Source organism: Salmo salar, chromosome 01 (assembly GCF_965601325.2).
Source record: "Salmo salar chromosome 01, fSalSal1, whole genome shotgun sequence".
NCBI classification, from domain to species: domain Eukaryota; kingdom Metazoa; phylum Chordata; class Actinopteri; order Salmoniformes; family Salmonidae; genus Salmo; species Salmo salar.
Window position 1 is genome coordinate 45,646,420 of NC_138291.1, and position 18,675 is coordinate 45,665,094.

At 41.6% G+C, this 18,675-nt stretch overlaps 1 protein-coding gene across 2 annotated transcripts in view; it reads right to left on the reverse strand.

The window, feature by feature from the left end:
• LOC106603225 (FERM domain-containing protein 6) overlaps window positions 1-18,675 on the reverse strand; it is an 83,486-nt gene that overhangs the window by 22,732 nt on the left and 42,079 nt on the right. The window contains exons 2-4 of one of the 2 annotated variants that reach the window (XM_082974851.1): window positions 15,437-15,666; window positions 5,222-5,526; window positions 1,617-1,707 (exon numbers count right to left, since the gene is read on the reverse strand). In XM_082974851.1, coding sequence (XP_082830977.1) covers window positions 1,617-1,707; window positions 5,222-5,323 — 193 coding nt within the window. In that variant the 5' untranslated portion in view covers window positions 5,324-5,526; window positions 15,437-15,666. The remainder of the gene's footprint in view (window positions 1-1,616; window positions 1,708-5,221; window positions 5,527-15,436; window positions 15,667-18,675) is intronic. The other variant, XM_014196585.3, reaches the window with a different exon arrangement.

An 18,675-nucleotide genomic window follows, 5' to 3' on the forward strand; every position in this document is an offset into this window, starting at 1 on the left:
ATGAGATGAGCCAATGTTAAGTCTACAGGACAGGTCTCCGAGCCAATGGCATGCCTGCAGGTCTTCAGTATGAGCCAATCACATGCCCTGCAGGACAAGTCTATTGACCAGGAGCCAGTGGGGCTGATTTAGGGACATTCCTGAGCTGCTTGTCTGAACAGCATGAAATCACAAGGCAAACAGTGACTAACCACCCTCACTCTAACCCATACCTCGACCCCCAGCCCTACCAACCACCCCGACCCCCAGCCCTACCAACAACCCACAGCCCTACCAAACACCCCCAGCCCCAGCTCCAACATCTGTGTCCCTCGCACTGACCAATCATCACTCCGTCCCCATGCCTCTGTCATCCCACTCCACCTCTCTCCTGCACAACTAGGGAGCAGACCAGTCAGTTAGCTAAGCTCTGATTTACCAGTCATCATCACTCCTTTTTCTCTCTCCCTCTCTCTCTCTAGTCAGTCTGCCTGGTGAAATGTGTACTTGATCATCTGTCATCTGTACTGCAGGGCTTAGAGTCAGTAGAGTCTCTATACTGGCATACTCGCCTGTCAGACCTTTTCCTCCTTTCTTTTCTGATCCTTGACTTTTCCACTCCAAGGGCTTTTAAAGAAGAGCCAAACCTGTTGGTTCAGCAGGGAAACTCTCAGCTCATAACACGTATGACTAACAGAGAAGATTAAGATGACAGAGAGACAGAGAGAGAGAGAGTGATAAAGAGAAAAAGAAAGAGACAGAGAGAGCGCGCACCAGAGGGACTGGTTCAGCCCAGTCAGTAGAATGCCTGACATAATGATTGCTCAAAGGCTGCCTAAGAGAGTCTAATTCTCTGTTCTAATTATCCCTCCTTCTGTCCCAAGTGTGCACTTGTTCACTTCCCTTAATTGATTTATAAGGAAAGGACTGGTATGAGACATATGGAAACCACAGGAGGCTGGCCTTCCCTGTAGCTCAGTTGGTAGAGCATGGTGTTTGCAACACCAGGGTTGTGGGCTCGATTCCCACGGGGGGCCAGTACAGAAAAAATAAATAAAAAATGTATGAACTGAAATGTATGCATTCACTACTGTAAGTTGCTCTGGATAAGAGCGTCTGCTAAATGACTAAAATGTCAATGTAAAAAATGTTGAGGGGAGGATGGCTCATAATAATGGCTGGAATGGAGAGAATGGCATCAAACACCTGGAAACTGTGTGTTTGATGTGTTCGATTCCATTTATTCTGCTCCAGCTATTACTAAAAGCCTGTCTTCCTCAATTAAGGTGCCACCGGTGCCTGTGGTGGAAACTCCCTCTAGCCCATGTATACACACCAATCCAATGCTTTTAAATGTGCGGGGTGAAGTACACAATTGCATACCTCCGGAGAATTGAGGTGTAGCTCATTGGGACCTTTCAGTACAGAGGAAGGCTCATGCCTTTGATATGACACATGGTAAGCTGTGCGGCTACTTTAACCACATAGACAAATGGGCCCCAGTCAGTCAGGCTGAGATAGGGACTGAGATGGTAGACAGAGACGTTACAGTGAGGCGAGATATGTCACATAGCCATGGACGATGGACACGTGCAAACACACACACACACACAGCGACAACGGTAAACCATTCTTACTCTGAATGACACTGAGTCCAAACAGGTGACAGTCCTTCAGTCGGAGCAGGTCACACACCTGGATGAGCAGCTCCTGGCACAAAGTCTTCACCTGAGCAGAGAGAGAGAACACACAGCAAGAGGTCAAATGTCAGGATGTACAGGAGGAGATCGGAGGTATTTAGACTAGGTCTGACCCCAATTATTCGACTGGTCAATTGTTTGGTCGTTAGGCTGTTGGCCGACCTAAATGGTTTTAGTTGAGCAGTAACACACATACACTACCTTCAAAAGTTTGGGGTCACTTAGAAATGTCCTTGTTTTTGAAAGAAAAGCAACATTTCTGTCCATTAAAATAACATCAAAGTGATCAGTGAAGAGGCGACTCCGGGATGCCGGCCTTCTAGGCAGAGTTACTCTGTCCAGTGTCTGTGTTCTTTTGCCCATCTTAATCTTTTCTTTTTATTGGTCAGTCTGAGATATAGCTTTTTCTTTGCAACTCTGCTTAGAAGGCCATCATCCAGGAGTCGCCTCTTCACTGTTGACGTTGAGACTGGTGTTTGCGGGTACTATTTAATGAAGCTGCCAGTTGAGGATTTGTGAGGTGTCCGTTTCTCAAACCAGACATTCTAATGTACTTGTCCTCTTGCTCAGTTGTGCACCGGGGCCTCCCACTCCCCTTTATATTCTGGTTAGAGCCAGTTTGCGCTGTTCTGTGAAGAGAGTAGTACACAGCGCTGTATGAGATCTTCAGTTTCTTGGCAATTTTTTGCATGGAATAGCCTTCCTTTCTCAGAACAAGAATAAACTGACGAGTTTCAGAAGAATGTTCTTTGTTTCTGGCCATTTTGAGCCTGTAATCGAACCCACAAATGCTGATGCTCCAGATACTCAATTAGTCTAAAGAAGGACAGTTTTATTGCTTCTTTAATCAGAACAACAGTTTTCAGCTGTGCTAACATAATTGCAAAAGGATTTTCTAATGATCAATTAGCCTTTTAAAATGATAAACTTGGATTAGCTAACACAACGTGCCATTGGAACACAAGAGTGATGGTTGCTGATAATGGGCCTCTGTACGCCTATGTAGATATTCCATAAAAAATCTCCCATTTCCAGCTAGAATAGTCATTTACAACATTAACAATGTCTACACTGTATTTCTGATCAATTTGATGTTATTTTAATGGACAAAAAAAGTGCTTTTCTTCCAAAAACAAGGGCATTTCTAAGTGACCCCAAACTTTTGAACGGTAGTGTGTGTGTGCATACATACATATACATATATACATATATATATACATACATACATACATACATACATACATACATACATACATACATATACACACATGTGGTAGGAGGCTCCATATGGAGGGTGTGCCTCCAGAGGCCAAATCAAGCTCTGTACCGCAACGCCATGCGCCTCCCAAATGTTTTAACAATGCGGAGGGCTCTGTATAGCTCCGCATTGACATGATCGTTGACGGTAGTTGGGGGCAGTACATCCTGTATAAACACAAATTCACTTCCTTGACAACAGCTCTACACTGCTCTGTGAAGTATGAATGCCCTGACTTCTGAGGGCATAACCATAAATACTGCATGGCCAATGCAGCTGTCGGATTGACCATTCACCCAGATGCACAATGCACTCTCTCTCGCCAATTCGTGCACATTCATTGTTTCTTAACTTCATTGAGTGAATTGTTTGCGTTTGATTGTTAGTGTATGTCAACCCCAATTACATATATCACCAGTACTACATTTACCGTTAATTCCTATAATATCTCATCTACAATGTTTGTTGCTTTGGTTACGGTTATTATTTGAATGCATTCAATATTATTATTCCAGTCGTTCCATTCTCATTGTCTGAGTGGACACATTGTTTGCAGAGTGCACAACCTATGCTACACGTGTGACAAACACATTTTGGTTTATTTCATTCCTTTTATGAGTTGTAAATGTAGTCATTGTGTTTTGTTTGGAGCGCTCCAGTCAATGTTGAGTAAGGATACACACACACTGAAGTAGGCCTATAGGCTACCTGAAAAATCTATCCATCTCTCTCCCTTTCTATAACCACTCAGTGTAAAAGCAAACAATGTCATGCTCTGATCCAGTGGAAACGTCATGAAATAGGCCTACCTGATTACTGCTTATTAGTGCTGACTTGGACGGAAATAGGTACCAGAACACATTTTTGGGTGTTGTTTATATTTAGGTGCAGGAGCGCCACAATACTTTTGAGCTAATATTCTATAAGAGGAATAGGAACTCAAGCAGTAGAACATTTTAGGTGCCGGTACTTCGCTTCAGTGAGCTCCTGCCCAAGTCATACAGTGCTTATTTTTCCTTTGTCTTCCCTGTGGCTCAGTTGGTAGAGCATGGTGTTTGCAACGCCAGCATGGTGTGCGCAACGCCAGGGTTGTGGGTTCGATTCCCACGGGGGGGCCCAGTACAAAAACAAACAAAAAAATGCATGAAATGTAATGTATGTATTCACTACTGTAAGTCGCTCTGGATAAGAGCGTCTACTAAAATGTAAACTGTAAAAATGTAAATAGCCTACAGCTGTGTCTGTCCCGAGCTCACTGGCTAAACTCTGAGGGCCCAGAATATTTTTGATAGCACTAACTTCGGGGCTGGACCCAACTTAATAGTTGATACAATGTTTTACATTTGTTGCGGACAGGCTGTGTAGCAATGGGATTTTTATACGGATATTTTCTACCTGCAGGCTGCAATGTTTTTACCTGTTAGCTTTATGTAGGATATTTGTACATAGTTGGCAATGGCAATAGAAGTTCATTTTTAGGTTTGTATCATTTTCATTTGGATGGAATTTTGATTAACCACAGGACAATGATTTTGAGATACGAAGACATAATTATAAATGAAATGAAACTGTTTCACGAAAATGTGCAAACGAAACCCATAACTGGCACGCAGATCGGTATAAATGTTAAGATAAATTGACATTCAACATGAGAAAGGTTGCCGACTCCTCGTACAGCCTATTACCAGCAACTTCAGGAGAGTAACAGCAGAATCTGCGAAAGCCAGGTGGAGCAGGAGGAGGATGGCCGGGTCAAGTTAAGTTATTTTTCTTCTGGTTATCTTGATCTCTGGCGCTCTCGTGAGGCATTTGTCTTATTTCATCAAAGATTTAAGCATCAGACAAGCTCAATGCATACAGTTTATTTTATTAAAACACATAGGGTGTGTCTATATATGGAAAAATACACGCTTAACATTTTCGAGCAATCGATTGGTCGAAAGAACAGATGACTTTCGGTCAGGGATAGCCCTAAATTAGACACACTGTGATACAAGGATGAATGGAATTGCCAGTTTGAAAGTAAAATAAAACAATTACTGCAATTCCTGACCCTTGCTTTTGGATAATACACTTTGTCTTAATCACAAATATAATCCCAACATAGTGAGAACAGTTCCACTAGTCTTGATACCAGTGGTCTTACTTTATATACACCTGAATACTACTGAGATCCTATATACATGTATATTTGTATTATACTCATTCATCAGATGCTCTTATCCAGAGCAACTTACAGTTAGAGCATTCATTTTAAGGTAGCTAGGTGAGGCACAGTACTCACATTAACGATGACGTTAAGTGTGTCGTCGTTGGGGAGAAAGACACAAACACAGCGGCGGTCCTGCATAGCTTTGTTATTGTGGAAGCCGGTCAGTTTGTTCATCTTCGTGTGGCTGGGAGGTCGACAGGGCTCCTCCAGGCCCCTGGGTTGGGACACCCACCACCAGTACAAGTGGTGGTATCAGTACCAGCAGCAGTAGTACCAGCAGCAGCCCTGGTTCAGCTATTGCCCAGGCCCAGTGAGGAGACACGAGGCTTAGCAGGCCAGGACATGGGAGGCACCAGAACACAGTGCAGGGCAACACACTGTAGAAGACAGACAGAGGAAGGGACATCACATTAGCACTGTTGCATGGACACACTGTAGAGGACAGATAGAGGGGACATAATATTAGCTCTGCTGCATGGAAATACTGTAGACGACAGCCTGGCGTGATCTTCGTGGGTTATACTCAGCCTCGTCTCAGGGTAGTAAATTGGTGGTCTGTTAATATCCCTGTAGTGGTGTGGGGGCTGTGCTTTGGCAAAGTGGGTGGGGTTATATCCTGCCTGTTTGGCCGAGTCCGGGGATATCGTCGGACGGGGCCACAGTGTCCCCCCCATCTCAGTCTTCAGTATCTATGCTGCAATAGTCTATGTGCCTGGGGGCTAGAGTCAGTTTGTACTATCTGGTGTAATACTCCTGTCTTCTCTGGTGTCCTGTGTGGTTCCCCCCCGCTCCTCCCACTGGTCTGCCTGTGGCTATGGAACCCTGACCTGTTCACTGGATGTCCTACCTTTTCCCATATCTGCTGTTTGACCTGCCCTCTCTCTCACTCTCATCCGCACCTGCTGTCTTGACCTCTGAATGCTCAGCTATAAAAAGACAACTGACATTTACTCCTGAGGTACCTGTTGCACCCTCTACAACCACTGCGATTATTATTTGATCCTGCTGGTCATCTATGAATGTTTGAACATCTTGAAGAACGATCTGGCCTTAATGGCCATGTACTCTCCACCCGGCACAGCCAGAAGAGGACTGGCTACCCCTCAGAGCCTGGTTCCTCTCCACCCGGCACAGCCAGAAGAGGACTAGCCAGCCCTCAGAGCCTGGTTCCTCTCTAGGTTTCTTCCTAGGTTCCTGCCTTTCTAGGGAGTTTTTAGGCTGGGTTTCTGTATAAGCACTTTGTGACATCTTCTGATGTAAAAAGGGCTTTATAAATACATTTGATTGATTGAACTGAAGGCAACTGAAGACAGACTTAAAAATATGTGATCTCACGTCAGGAGAATGTCATCATGTTGCCATAGTAGTCCCTGGCTGATTTCTGGGTAACATCTGAACATCTGTTTGCCTGTTTCTGTCTGGAGAGCTACTGAAGGAATGTGGTGGTGATGATTGTGTGACTGGGAGGGAGCGAGTTGGGGATGGGCGTGTAACTAACTAACTGATTCCCCTTCTCAGCGCAACGATGCAGCGATAACACAACTGTGCTTGGGGATATATTACATGCGCACGCACGCACACCTAACACCACACACACCTAACAGCTCTCTGCTGTATCAGGCTCTCATCACAACAAGACGGGAAAGCAAGATTAGTATCACACAAAACAAAGTTGGATGATTGATACCATTTTACAATGAGGGGGGAAACTCCTGAGAGCGAGTGCGTGAGAGAGAGTGAATAACAACAGTGGTAAAACATAACATTGATTATCCATCATGTCTTTCCTCTTCTCTTCCTACTCTTATGATTAAGATTATGCCTCTCTAGCACAGCATAATTAAGTTAACTAAAATCAATGACTTATGTAATCAAATATTTTTCTTTGAGCCCAACTGTGTATATAAATGTATCATTACAAATTATCTTAGGTCTTAAGATGTTTCTCTGTTTGGTCCTCTATTGAAATCATATCCTATTATACTTTCAGTCAGGAATATAATCCTCACTCCCAAATTAGTAATAACACTGCTCAGCACAGTTGAGCTAAATGGTGAAAGAGGATGCCTGTGTTGGGCGGGGTGAGGAGGGATAGGGGAGAGAGGGACAAGGTGAGCCGTTTTTTGCATTCAGCATCACTGTGCCAAGGGAAATATAGTATTCTTTCTAACAAAGACATTTACATATATTTCAGGATGTTGTGTATCCCTGGAAATAATCAGAACTCATGTAAAAATGACAGTTTTGAAAACATAGCTTGTCCCCCAAAACAGTGGCATCTTGGCACAACTTACCCCGGGTATGGGATAAGTTAAGCTGCCTACAAATTTCTGTACTGAATTAAATATCACTACCTTTTTAAAACCATATCTATCTTTATTTTCCGAACACAATTCAACACAATCACAATCATTTTGTCTTTTAATAATTTTAAGCAGAGGCTTAACACTGTAGCCTAGAGGTTAAGTGTTGGGCCCGTAACCAAAAGTTCGCTGGTTCGAATCCCCAAGCCCCATGGCCATCGGCTCAACTTACCCAAAGGCAAACATGTTGACTATATTAGCCCACACAGCTACAAGGATGCACTTTCATGCTAGGTTTAGGACTTAATTTTAAAGCTTAAAGAGACCCCAACTGATGGCTATACTTGTCTAAATCTTAAAATGGTTTACTTTGGTTTAAATACAAGCATCACGAAAACTCTAACACAAATTCATTTGACTTGGTGAAAATCTTTTTAATTTTTTTTTTACTGAACTTCCTTACCTAATTTTCCATGTGGTTTCTTCCTTCACAGACTCCATGAAATAATGACCTCTTCCTAAATATTTGGTCAAAGGATTCATTTGGTGTATGGTGGCTCAAACTACTCCTTTGGTTCAACTTACCCCACCTCTCCCCTACTGTAATTTAGCAGTCAGACTGAGTGAGAGAGTAGTCATCAGATCACTAATGGTTTAGACCCTATAGTGTCATGTCTAGTAAGACATCATGACTACCATATGAGACATCAATAGACTATGCTAGCTCTTGACAGATAGATAGCCCCCTCTTATTCCATCTAGCCTGGGATCCACAGTGATATGCTCCTTTTTTCCATGGCTTCAACTTGGCTTCCAGGCTGGGGATCTTCCATCCCCGGTATGAAGGCTTTGTGTGAGGGAGAGGGCTGGATAATAACATTACTGCTGCCTTCCATCCCCTATTCATCCACAGCCCAGTAGAATAGTGATGCAACACCAAAGCTGTGTCCACAGCAGTCCAGCCGCCAGACAGAGATAGACCCACTTCCTGCCTTCAGCCCAGGATAGCGGCAGGAACGGAGAAATTCTGTCAACGTGGCAAGCTAGCCTCAGAGGCAGGCATTCTCATGACACAGAAAACCCACCCGAAATACAAACAGAAAGACAGAAAGTGAGAGAGCGAATTAGAGAATGCCTCTGAGTCTGTATGACTCTGTCTCTCCCTCCCAACTAATGTAACATCACAGGGGTGGGGTGCTCCTATGTGAACCTTTCCAGAACTAAAGACAGAGGCTGCGCCAGACCAAAATCTCCCCTGGAACACGTAGAGAGAGAGACTGGAACCAGGGGGAGGTTGAGAGATGGGGGGTGGGAAAGACATTACGGGAGAGTGGGGTAAGTTGAGCCCCCCTTGTTTCTAGAACACCATACACTAAATTAATCATTTGACAAAATATTTACACTGTCATTTCATGGAGTCCATGAAGGACTGACCACATGGAAAAAGTGGTAAACAAGTTACGTCCCAAAAACTGATTTCCACCAAGTCAAAATAATTTAATGTGTTAGAGGTTTCATGATGCTTGTATCTATACCAAAGTATATCATTTAAATGTTGTTCTATACATCAGTTGGGGTCTCTATAAGCTTCAATATGAGGTCCTAAACCTAGCATGAAAGTGCATCCGTGTAGTTGTGATGGCTAATATAAACTCAGCAAAAAAAGAAACGTCCCTTTTTCAGGACCTTGTCTTTCAAAGATAATTTGTAAAAATCCAAATAACTTCACAGATCTTCATTGTAAACGGTTTTAACCTCTCTAGGGGGTGTGGGATGTTACCGTCCCACCTGGCCAACATCCAGTGAAATTGCAGAGCGCCAAATTCAAAAACAGAAATACTCATTATAAAAATTCATGAAACATACAAGTGTTATACATCGGTTTAAAGATTAACTTCTTGTTAATCCAACCACGGCGTCAGATTAAAAAAATACTTTATGGCGAGAGCAAACCATGCGATTATCAGCGCCCAGCAGACAAATCATTACAAACAGTAACCAGCCAAGTAGACGAGTAAACGTTTTGTTCAGTAATCCACTGTCTCAAACAACATTCTGTGAAATTGCAGCGTGTGAAATTCAACAAAACAGAAATTCTCATAATAAACATACATAAAAAGATACAAATGTTATACACCAGCTTAAAGATAAACTTCTTGTTAATCCAACCGCTGTGTCAGATTTCAAAAAGGCTTTAAGGCGAAAGCAAACCATTCGATTATCTGAGAACAGCGCCCAGCAAACAAATCATTACAAACAGTTAGCAGCCAAGAAGAGGAGTAACAAAAGTCAGAAATAGCGATAAAATATATCACTTACCTTTGATGATCTTCATATGGTTGCACTCCCAAGACTCCATGTTACACAATAAATGTTTGTTTTGTTCAATAAAGTCCCTCTTTATATTCAAAAACCTCAGTTTTGTTGGTGCGTTTTGTTCAGCAATCCATTAGAACAATGCGCGGTCACAACAGACAGACGAAAAATCTAAAAAGTACCATAAAAGTTTGCAGAAACATGTCAAACAATGTTTATAATCAATCCTCAGGTTGTTTTTGTCATAAATAATCGATCATATTTCAACCGGACAATAGCTTCGTCAATAGAAAAGGAAAAACAAGAAAGGCACGCTCCCGGTCATGCGCAGAACTCATGTCTGGAAATTTCCACTGTCCTCTCATTGAAAGTGGTGTTTCTCCCTAATTTTTCAGAGTAAAAGCCTGAAACAATGCCTAAAGACTGGCCACATGTAGTGGAAGCCATAGGGATCGTGAACTAGGTCATAAGTCTTTGTATGGTGGATAGGCTTTCAATCAAAAAACAGGCATTTCAAAATAATAGCACTTCCTGGATGGATTTTCCTCAGGTTTTCGCCTGCCATATCAGTTCTGTTATACTCACAGAAATTATTTTAACAGTTTTGGAAACTGTAGAGTGTTTTCTATCCAAATCGATATGCATATCCTAGCTTCTGGACCTGAGTAGCAGGCAGTCTACTTTGGGCATGCTTTTCATCCAAAATTCTGAATGCTGCCCCCTACCCTAGTAAGGTTTAAACACAGTTTCCCATGCTTGTTCAATGAACCATAAACAATTAATGAACATGCGGAACGGTCGTTAAGACATTAACAGCTTACAGATGGTAAGCAATTAAGGTCACAGTTATGAAAACTTAGGACACTAAAGAGGCCTTTCTACTGACTCTAAAAAACACTAAAAGAAAGATACCCAGGGTCCCTGCTCATCTGCGTGAACGTGCCTTCGGCATGCTGCAAGGAGGCCTGAGGACTGCAGATGTGGCCAGGGCAATAAATTGCAATGGCCGTACTGTGAAAAGCCTAAGACAGCTGATCGTCCTCGCAGAGGCAGACCACATGTAACATTTGAGACATGCGTTTTTCTGGATTATTTTGTTGTTATTCTGTCTCTCTGTTCAAATAAACCTACCATTAAAATTATAGACTGATCATTTCTTTGTCAGTGGGCAAACTTACAAAATCAGCAGGGGATCAAATACTTTTTTTCCCTCACTGTATTTAGGGATACACAACATTCTGAAATATATGTAGATATGTTTGTTAGAAATAATACTATATTTCCTTTGACGGAGTGATGCTGAATGTAAGAAATGGCCCCATTCAACCCCAATCTCCCCTAAAATATTAGAGAGAGGAAAAGAGAATGACTCACAACAGGCCTGACTGGAGAAATAGAAACATAAAAACATTTCAGATTAAATACATGTATAGAATGAGAATGAGATGGAGAATGACAGAGAGAGCGAGAGAGCAAGAAAGCGAGGGAGCACTCAAAGCACAGCCGTGAAAAAAACTGCTGCAGTCAGGAGAATTCCACACTAACATCTGCTTCTCATTCCAACAATGGAGGCCTTTGATTCCTGGCTCTCTCTCTCACACACACACACGGTTGGAGAGAAACGGACTACCACAAAAAAAAATTAGTTTAATATGTTACGTTATCAGCAAAAAAATATTTCAATCAGATTACAGATACGTTTGAAGAACTAGATTACTTTTAAATACAGAAAGGATGTTCGTGAAAAAAAAAATAGGACACCTTTCTGTTTCTCAATGACATTCAGTAATGTCATTGAGGCGCAAGTTTAAGTTTGTTCTGCCTGAGCGAATCTGACCACAAGTCAGAGACCACTATGATGACACACTATGATGGCAGGAAAAGAGCAGGAATAGACTTTTGTAGGCTACAGTCCAAGCTATGTCTTCCAATGGTGTGACTAATGTCGGCATCCAAAGATTACCTAACTTGAATAAATGCTTGTTACAATTACCGTAAAAAGATTACAGTGATAGTATTGGTATTGTAAAACTGATTACAGTAACATCCTGTATAAGCTTACTGTAAATGTACAGCATGATACTGACAGCGGTTGCCAGCACATTACTGTCATTATATAATACAGCTGTATTGGTGTAATGATTACAGTAGGCTCATTTACAGTATAATGCCTTATTGCATAATACTGCATAGTTTTTCTTACTGTGAACACTTTCAATAATGTTGTTGAAAGCCTGGGCAGAAGCTACAGTAACTGCAGTTTCAGCATGGAACAGGTTACTTTTGAAAAACTTAATGATTACTTTGAGGATTACTTTAAATTCAGAACGGATGTTAGCTTTTCAGATTACAGATACTTTTGAAGAACTAGATGATTACCTCTAGGATTACTTTTAAATTCAGAAAGGATGTTTGTGAAAAAAATATTTGACACCATTCTGTTTCTCAATGATATTGAAATCAGCATTGACAAAAAGCGCAAGTTCAAGTTTGTTCTGCCTGAGCGAGTCTGACCAAGTCAGAGACCACTATGACGACACACCAAATGCGTTTGATGGATCGCGGGAAGAAAAGCAGGAATATGCTTTTGCAGGCTACAGTCCAAGCTATGTCTTCCAATGGTGCGACTGCTGATTATCCAACATGAATAAACGCTTTGAGGTAAGGACGATCGCAGTGGTGTAGCCTACGAGCGATCCGGAAATAACTTATTATTGATATCTACATAGCGCATTGAAGTGAATCACACTGCTGCTCTTTCATTTAGCTATTTGCGCCTTACGGATTGTGGTTGTTGTGGATGGCTGTTCACAAATGTATATGTGTATTTTTATCAAATAATGCTTGAATTTAAGTTTAAGCTTCCTAGCAATCATTGTTTATGCGACCAGTGGATAGCCAATAAAAAAATGCACTCTTCCAACAGCTGCATAGTAGTGTGGATCCCAGCCTATGGAATAAAAGTTATAGATTCCTCTCTGGTATTGTGCTCCACACTGTCAAAAACAAGTTTATTTTTTACGAGTTTATTTCTCAATCTAATTTGTACTGCTTAAAAAATATATATATATCCACAGGGCTAACAGACACATGCTCAAACTCGCCCACTTTTGATAGACTTACTGTAAACAGCTGCAAATCATCGAGATATCAGTTATCAGTGTCACCAACAAAAATTTCAACAATGGGCCTATAAGAAATGCAGCGTATGGCATACATGTTTCACATGCAAATAGCACTTTTCGGTAGTTCTCCAAAGCATGCCATTGCATTTATGTTTCAACCATGTTTTGAAGCAATGAGCCCAATCAGTCACCCATGACAACTAAATCATCATTCATGAATTCATAAACAGAGTGGGCTAATAAATCCTTAGTTTTGGGGTCATGCTCAGGTAAAACAATTTGGCTAATCTATATTTCCATATTTCCGAGTCATATTCTTGCAGATCAAGGGGTATTAAATGAATTGGAATGACTGAATCTGACAGACTTTTGGTTTTTAATTCAAAGATATAGCCTAATCATGTCATTATCTGTAGTAGAAAGCAATGGGTTAGAATAAGCCTACATAACCAACCCATAAAGTAAAATGCAACATCCATTTATGGCCAGCTATGTAAACTCTAACATTGATTTATCTTGCAATAGATGTCGTTCAATTCTTAATATTCATTTTTGTCTTCTTCTAATGCCTCTTAAGGGGAAAGTACCCATAAAAGTAACTGAAAGTAATCAGATTACATTACTGAGTTTGGGTAATCCCAAAATTATGTATTGATTACAATTTTGGACAGGTAACCTACCCAACCCTACGCACGCACGCCCACATACACATATATCTCCATACCTCCAACTCCAGCACACAAAGGCTACTTGCTAGAATTCCTTACAGCTCCATGCGATAGAGAATGGTATATTAGGACTCAACAGCAATGTTAGCTGATCTAAAGCCACACAAACATTGGGGGGAGCTAGCTAGCGGGAAAGGAAGACCAGAATGTGTCCAATGATGGATGCACATCATGTTTCTACTATCCCTCATCAGTGCATTCAGAAAATATTCCATATTTTGTTACATTGAAGCCTTATTCTAAAATTGATTAAATTGTTTTTTCCCCCTCATCAATCTACACACAATACCCCATATACTGACAAAGTAAAACAGGTTTTTAGAACATTTTGCTAATTTATAAAAATTAAATAACTTAAATATCCCATTTATATAAGTATTTAGAACCTTTACTCAGTACTTTGTTGAAGAATTTTGGCAGCGATTACAGCCTCTAGTTTTCTTGGGTATGACGCTGAAAGCTTGGCACATCTTAAAATTTGGGGAGTTTCTCCCATTTTTCTCTGCAGATCCTCTTAAGCTCTGTCAGGTTAGATGGGGAGCGTCGCTGCACAGCTATTTTCAGATCTCTCCAGAGATGTTTGATCGGGTTCAAGTCTGGGCTCTGGCTGGGCCACTCAAGGACATTCAGAGACATGTCCCGAAGCCACTCCTGCGTTGTCTTGGCTGTGTGCTTACGTTCGTTGTCCTGTTGGAAGGTGAACCGTCATCCCAGTCTGAGGTCCTGACCTCTCTGGAGGTGGTTTTCATCAAGGAGCTCTCTGTAGTTTGCTCCGTTCATCTTTCCCTCGATCCTGATTAGTCTCCCAATCCCTGCCACTGAAATAAATCCCCACAGCATGATGCTGCCACCACCATGCTTCCCCATAGGGATGGTGCCAGGTTTCCTCCAGAAGTGACGTTTGGCTTGAAGCCAAAGGGTTCAATCTTGGTTTCATCAGACCAGAGAATCTTGTTTCTCATGGTCTGAGAGTCTTTAGGTGCAACTCCAAGTGGGCTGTCATGTGCCTTTTACTGAGGAATGGCTTCCGTTTGGCCACTCTATCATAAAGGCCTCCACAGAGGAACTCTGGAGCTCGGTCAGAGTAACCATCGTGTTCTTGGTAACCTCCCTGACCAAGGCCCTTCTCCCCCGATTGCTCAGTTTGGGCAGGCAGGCCAGCTCTAGGAAGAGTCTTGGTTGTTCCAAACTTTTTCCATTTAAGAATGATGGAGGCCACTGTGCTCTTGGAACCTTCAATGCTGTAGACATTTTTTGGTACCCTTCCCAGATCTGTGCCTCGACACAATCCAGTCTCGGGTTTCTCTACGGACAATTTCTTCAACCTCATGGCTTGGTTTTTGCTCTGACATCAAATCAAATTTTGTTGGTCACATACACATGGTTAGCAGATGTTATTGCGAGTGTAGTGAAATTCTTGTGATTCTAGTTCGGACAGGACAGCAATATCTAACAAGTAATCTAACAATTCCACAACAACTACCTAATACACACAAATCTAAGTAAAGGAATGGAATAAGAATATATACAGATAAATATATGGATGAGCAATGACAGAGTGGCATAGGCAAGATGCAATAGATGGTATAAAATACAGTATATACATATGAGATGAGTAATGCAACATATGTAAACATGATTAAAGTGGCATTATTAAAGTGACTAGTGATCCATTTACTAAAGTGGGCTATGATTTCAAGTCTGTATGTAGGTAGCAGCCTCTGCGTTAGTGATGGCTGTTTCACAGTCTGATGGCCTTGAGATAGAAAGTGTTTTTCAGTCTCTCGGTCCCAGCTTTGATGCACCTGTACTGACCTCGCCTTCTGGATGGTACCGGACTGAACAGGCTCGGGTGGTTGTCCTTGATTATCTTTTTGGCCTTCCTGTGACATCGGGTGCTGTAGGTGTCCTGGAGGGCAGGTAGTTTGCCCCCGGTGATGCGTTGTGCAGACCGCACCACCCTCTGGAGAGCCCTGCAGCTGTGGGCGGTGTAGTTGCCGTACCAGGTGGTGATACAGCCCGACAGGATGCTCTCAATTATGCATCTGTAAAAGTTTGTCAGGGATTTAGGTGACAAGTCAAATTTCTTCAGCCTCCTGAGATTGAAGAAGGCGCTGTTGCGCCTTCTTCACCACACTGTGTGTGGGTGGGCCATTTCAGTTTGTCCATGATGTTTCCACCTTCTCCATACACTGTCAACTGTGGGACCTTATATTGACATGTGTGTGCCTTTCCAAACCATGACCAATACATTGATTTTACCACAGGTGGACTCCAATCAAGTTGTAGAAACATCTCAAGGATGATCAACGGAAACAGGATGCACCTGAGCTCAATTTCGTGTCTCTTAGCAAAGGGTCTGAATACTTATGTAAATAAGGTATCTGTTTTTTATTTTTAATACATTTGCAACAACAAAAAAATCTACAAACCTGTTTTCGCCTAGTCATTATGGGGTATTGTGTGTAGATTAAAATTCAACAATACATTTTAGATTAAGGCTGTAACGTACCAAAATGTGGAGTCTGAATACTTTCTGAATGCACCGTATACTGTAGGTCAATGGTAACAGAGGTTTATAGAAATTCAGTACATAATGCTAATTCACAGACATCTCTGACAGTAAAAGTACAGCTGGACAGAAATCTCTAGCCTGGTCCCAGATCTGTTTAGCTTTTGCCAACTCCATTGCTGTCATCAATAGATGTTTGCCACAAACAGATTGGCACTCAGGTTAGAAATCTCTTCTGGACCCCCAAAACCACTTCCTACTCCTTCCTAGTTTCTATCTAAAAATGTTTTAATTTGTTTTTAAAAAGAAATAAAAAAAATGGCAGAAGTGGAAATTATCTTTGTGTCCCAAATAGCACCTTATTCCCTACATAGTGCCCTATGGACCCTGGTCAAAAAACAGTGCATTACATAGGGCAGGGTTACCCAACTGGCAGCCTGTAGACCCGCTGGTGGTTTTATTTGGCACCCCATGTTTTCTGAAGAAAAATAATAATAATTAACACATTTGGGGGAATTTTCATTGTTAGACATAAAAAAAGCTAAAAACACCATGAAATCAGCTCCAAGTGATTTTAATTTGGGAAATCTGTTCCCAAGTATTTCCACGCATAATACAGAGACCTGTGATCATATACAAATATAAGCAAGGTTTTAAATTGTTACATTTTAGTCAAATATTATATCTGTTTGGGCTTCTTGCGGTCCATTTTCAGTCTACAAATGATTTGCAATTATGACATTTGGAAAATACTTTATGACTACGCTATTTATTTACTGCTGTCTTCTAGCCCACTCTGGTTAATCAGCTGAATACAGTCTGCAGTAGGTCTGGTTGGCTGGCAGCGCTCCACTGAAACAGGGGGAGAAGGAGAGCGAGAGTGTACTTGAGAATGAGAGACAAATAGATATAACAATGCAGATCACAGATCTGCATCAGTCTATATTAGTTACTATGCTGTTAGTTCATTTGAGTTGCTCCTTCATTAATTATCCTAAAAAATACGATTTTCAGCCCTGGCCTAATATTCTAAGAGTTGATTTAGGTTGGGCCGGCACGGGTTTATGGTTTGCGCAACATTGTAACCTATGTTTGAGAACAACCCGTGGCCGTGGCTGTGTAAGAAGAGCGCCAGTATCTCACATAACTATGAGATTCACTTTCTAGGATCTCTCTCCCTCTCCACTCTGATAGACATAAGCCTGCAACTCTCATCTCTCCAGCATTGCACTTAATTTATTTCCTTATAGAATCATAGGGTTCTGAAGGAAATGCAGCACCCCTGATACATTTGCTAAAGTTCTAGAATTACTGCTGTCTGTTCAGAAACAAATGAAATCATTCAGAATAGCCTACTACAACATGAGAGGGCACTTAATTTAGTCACAGGGGATCAATAGCTTCTTTTAGAAGTGGATTGTAGCACAATAACAAGAAATATCCTACAGTCGGGAACGTGCGGCAAATCTGTCAGTGAAAAAAACTGCATGCAGACAAAACAGGCCTTTCGCAATATTTCAAATACAAATCGAGGTGAAACACAGGATGGAAAGCAAATGGCTCCTACTGAAAAGAGAAGACTACGCTGTAGACTACCAAAATATTTGATCAACTACCAAATATTGTTTTACAAAAGAGAGAGAGAGAGAGGCTTTTGGTACGAGCGCATCGGCCATCACCAGCTGGTGAGTTGTGCATCATTGGGTGAGTCAGTGAAACTGGAGAGGATTTTTAGGACCATAATTTCCTCCTCATATTGTAGCCTACAATACAGTGAGGGAAAAAGTATTTGATACCCTGCTGATTTTGTACGTTTGCCCATTGACAAAGAAATGATCAGTCTATAATTTTAATGGTAGGTTTATTTGAACAGTAAGAGACAGAATAACAACAAAATAATCCAGAAAAACGCATGTCAAAATATTTTGAAATTGATTAGCATTTTAATGAGGGAAATAAGTATGACCCCCTCTCAATCAGAAAGATTTCTGGCTCGCAGGTGTCTTTTATATAGGTAACGAGCTGAGATTAGGAGCACACTCTTAACCTGTTGGGGATAGGGGGCAGTATTTGCACGGCCGGATAAAAAAACGTACCCGATTTAATCTGGTTATTACTCCTGCCCAGTAACTAGAATATGCATATAATTATTGGCTTTGGATAGAAAACACCCTAAAGTTTCTAAAACTGTTTGAATGGTGTCTGTGAGTATAACAGAACTCATATGGCAGGCAAAAACCTGAGAAGATTCCTTACAGGAAGTGGCCTGTCTGACCATTCCTTGAGCTTCTTGACTCTGTTTATTGAAGACTGAGGATCTTTGCTGTAACGTGACACTTCCTACGGCTCCCATAGGCTCTCAGAAGGCGGGAAAAAGCTGAATGATGTAATTCCAGCCCCAGGCTGAAACACATTAGAGCTTCTGGCAAGTGCTCTATCAGAGGACAATGGTCTCAGGCGCGTGCACAAGTCGACCCCATGTTTTTATTTTCTATCGTCTTTGAACCTAAACACAGATTCCCGGTCGGAATATTATCGCTTT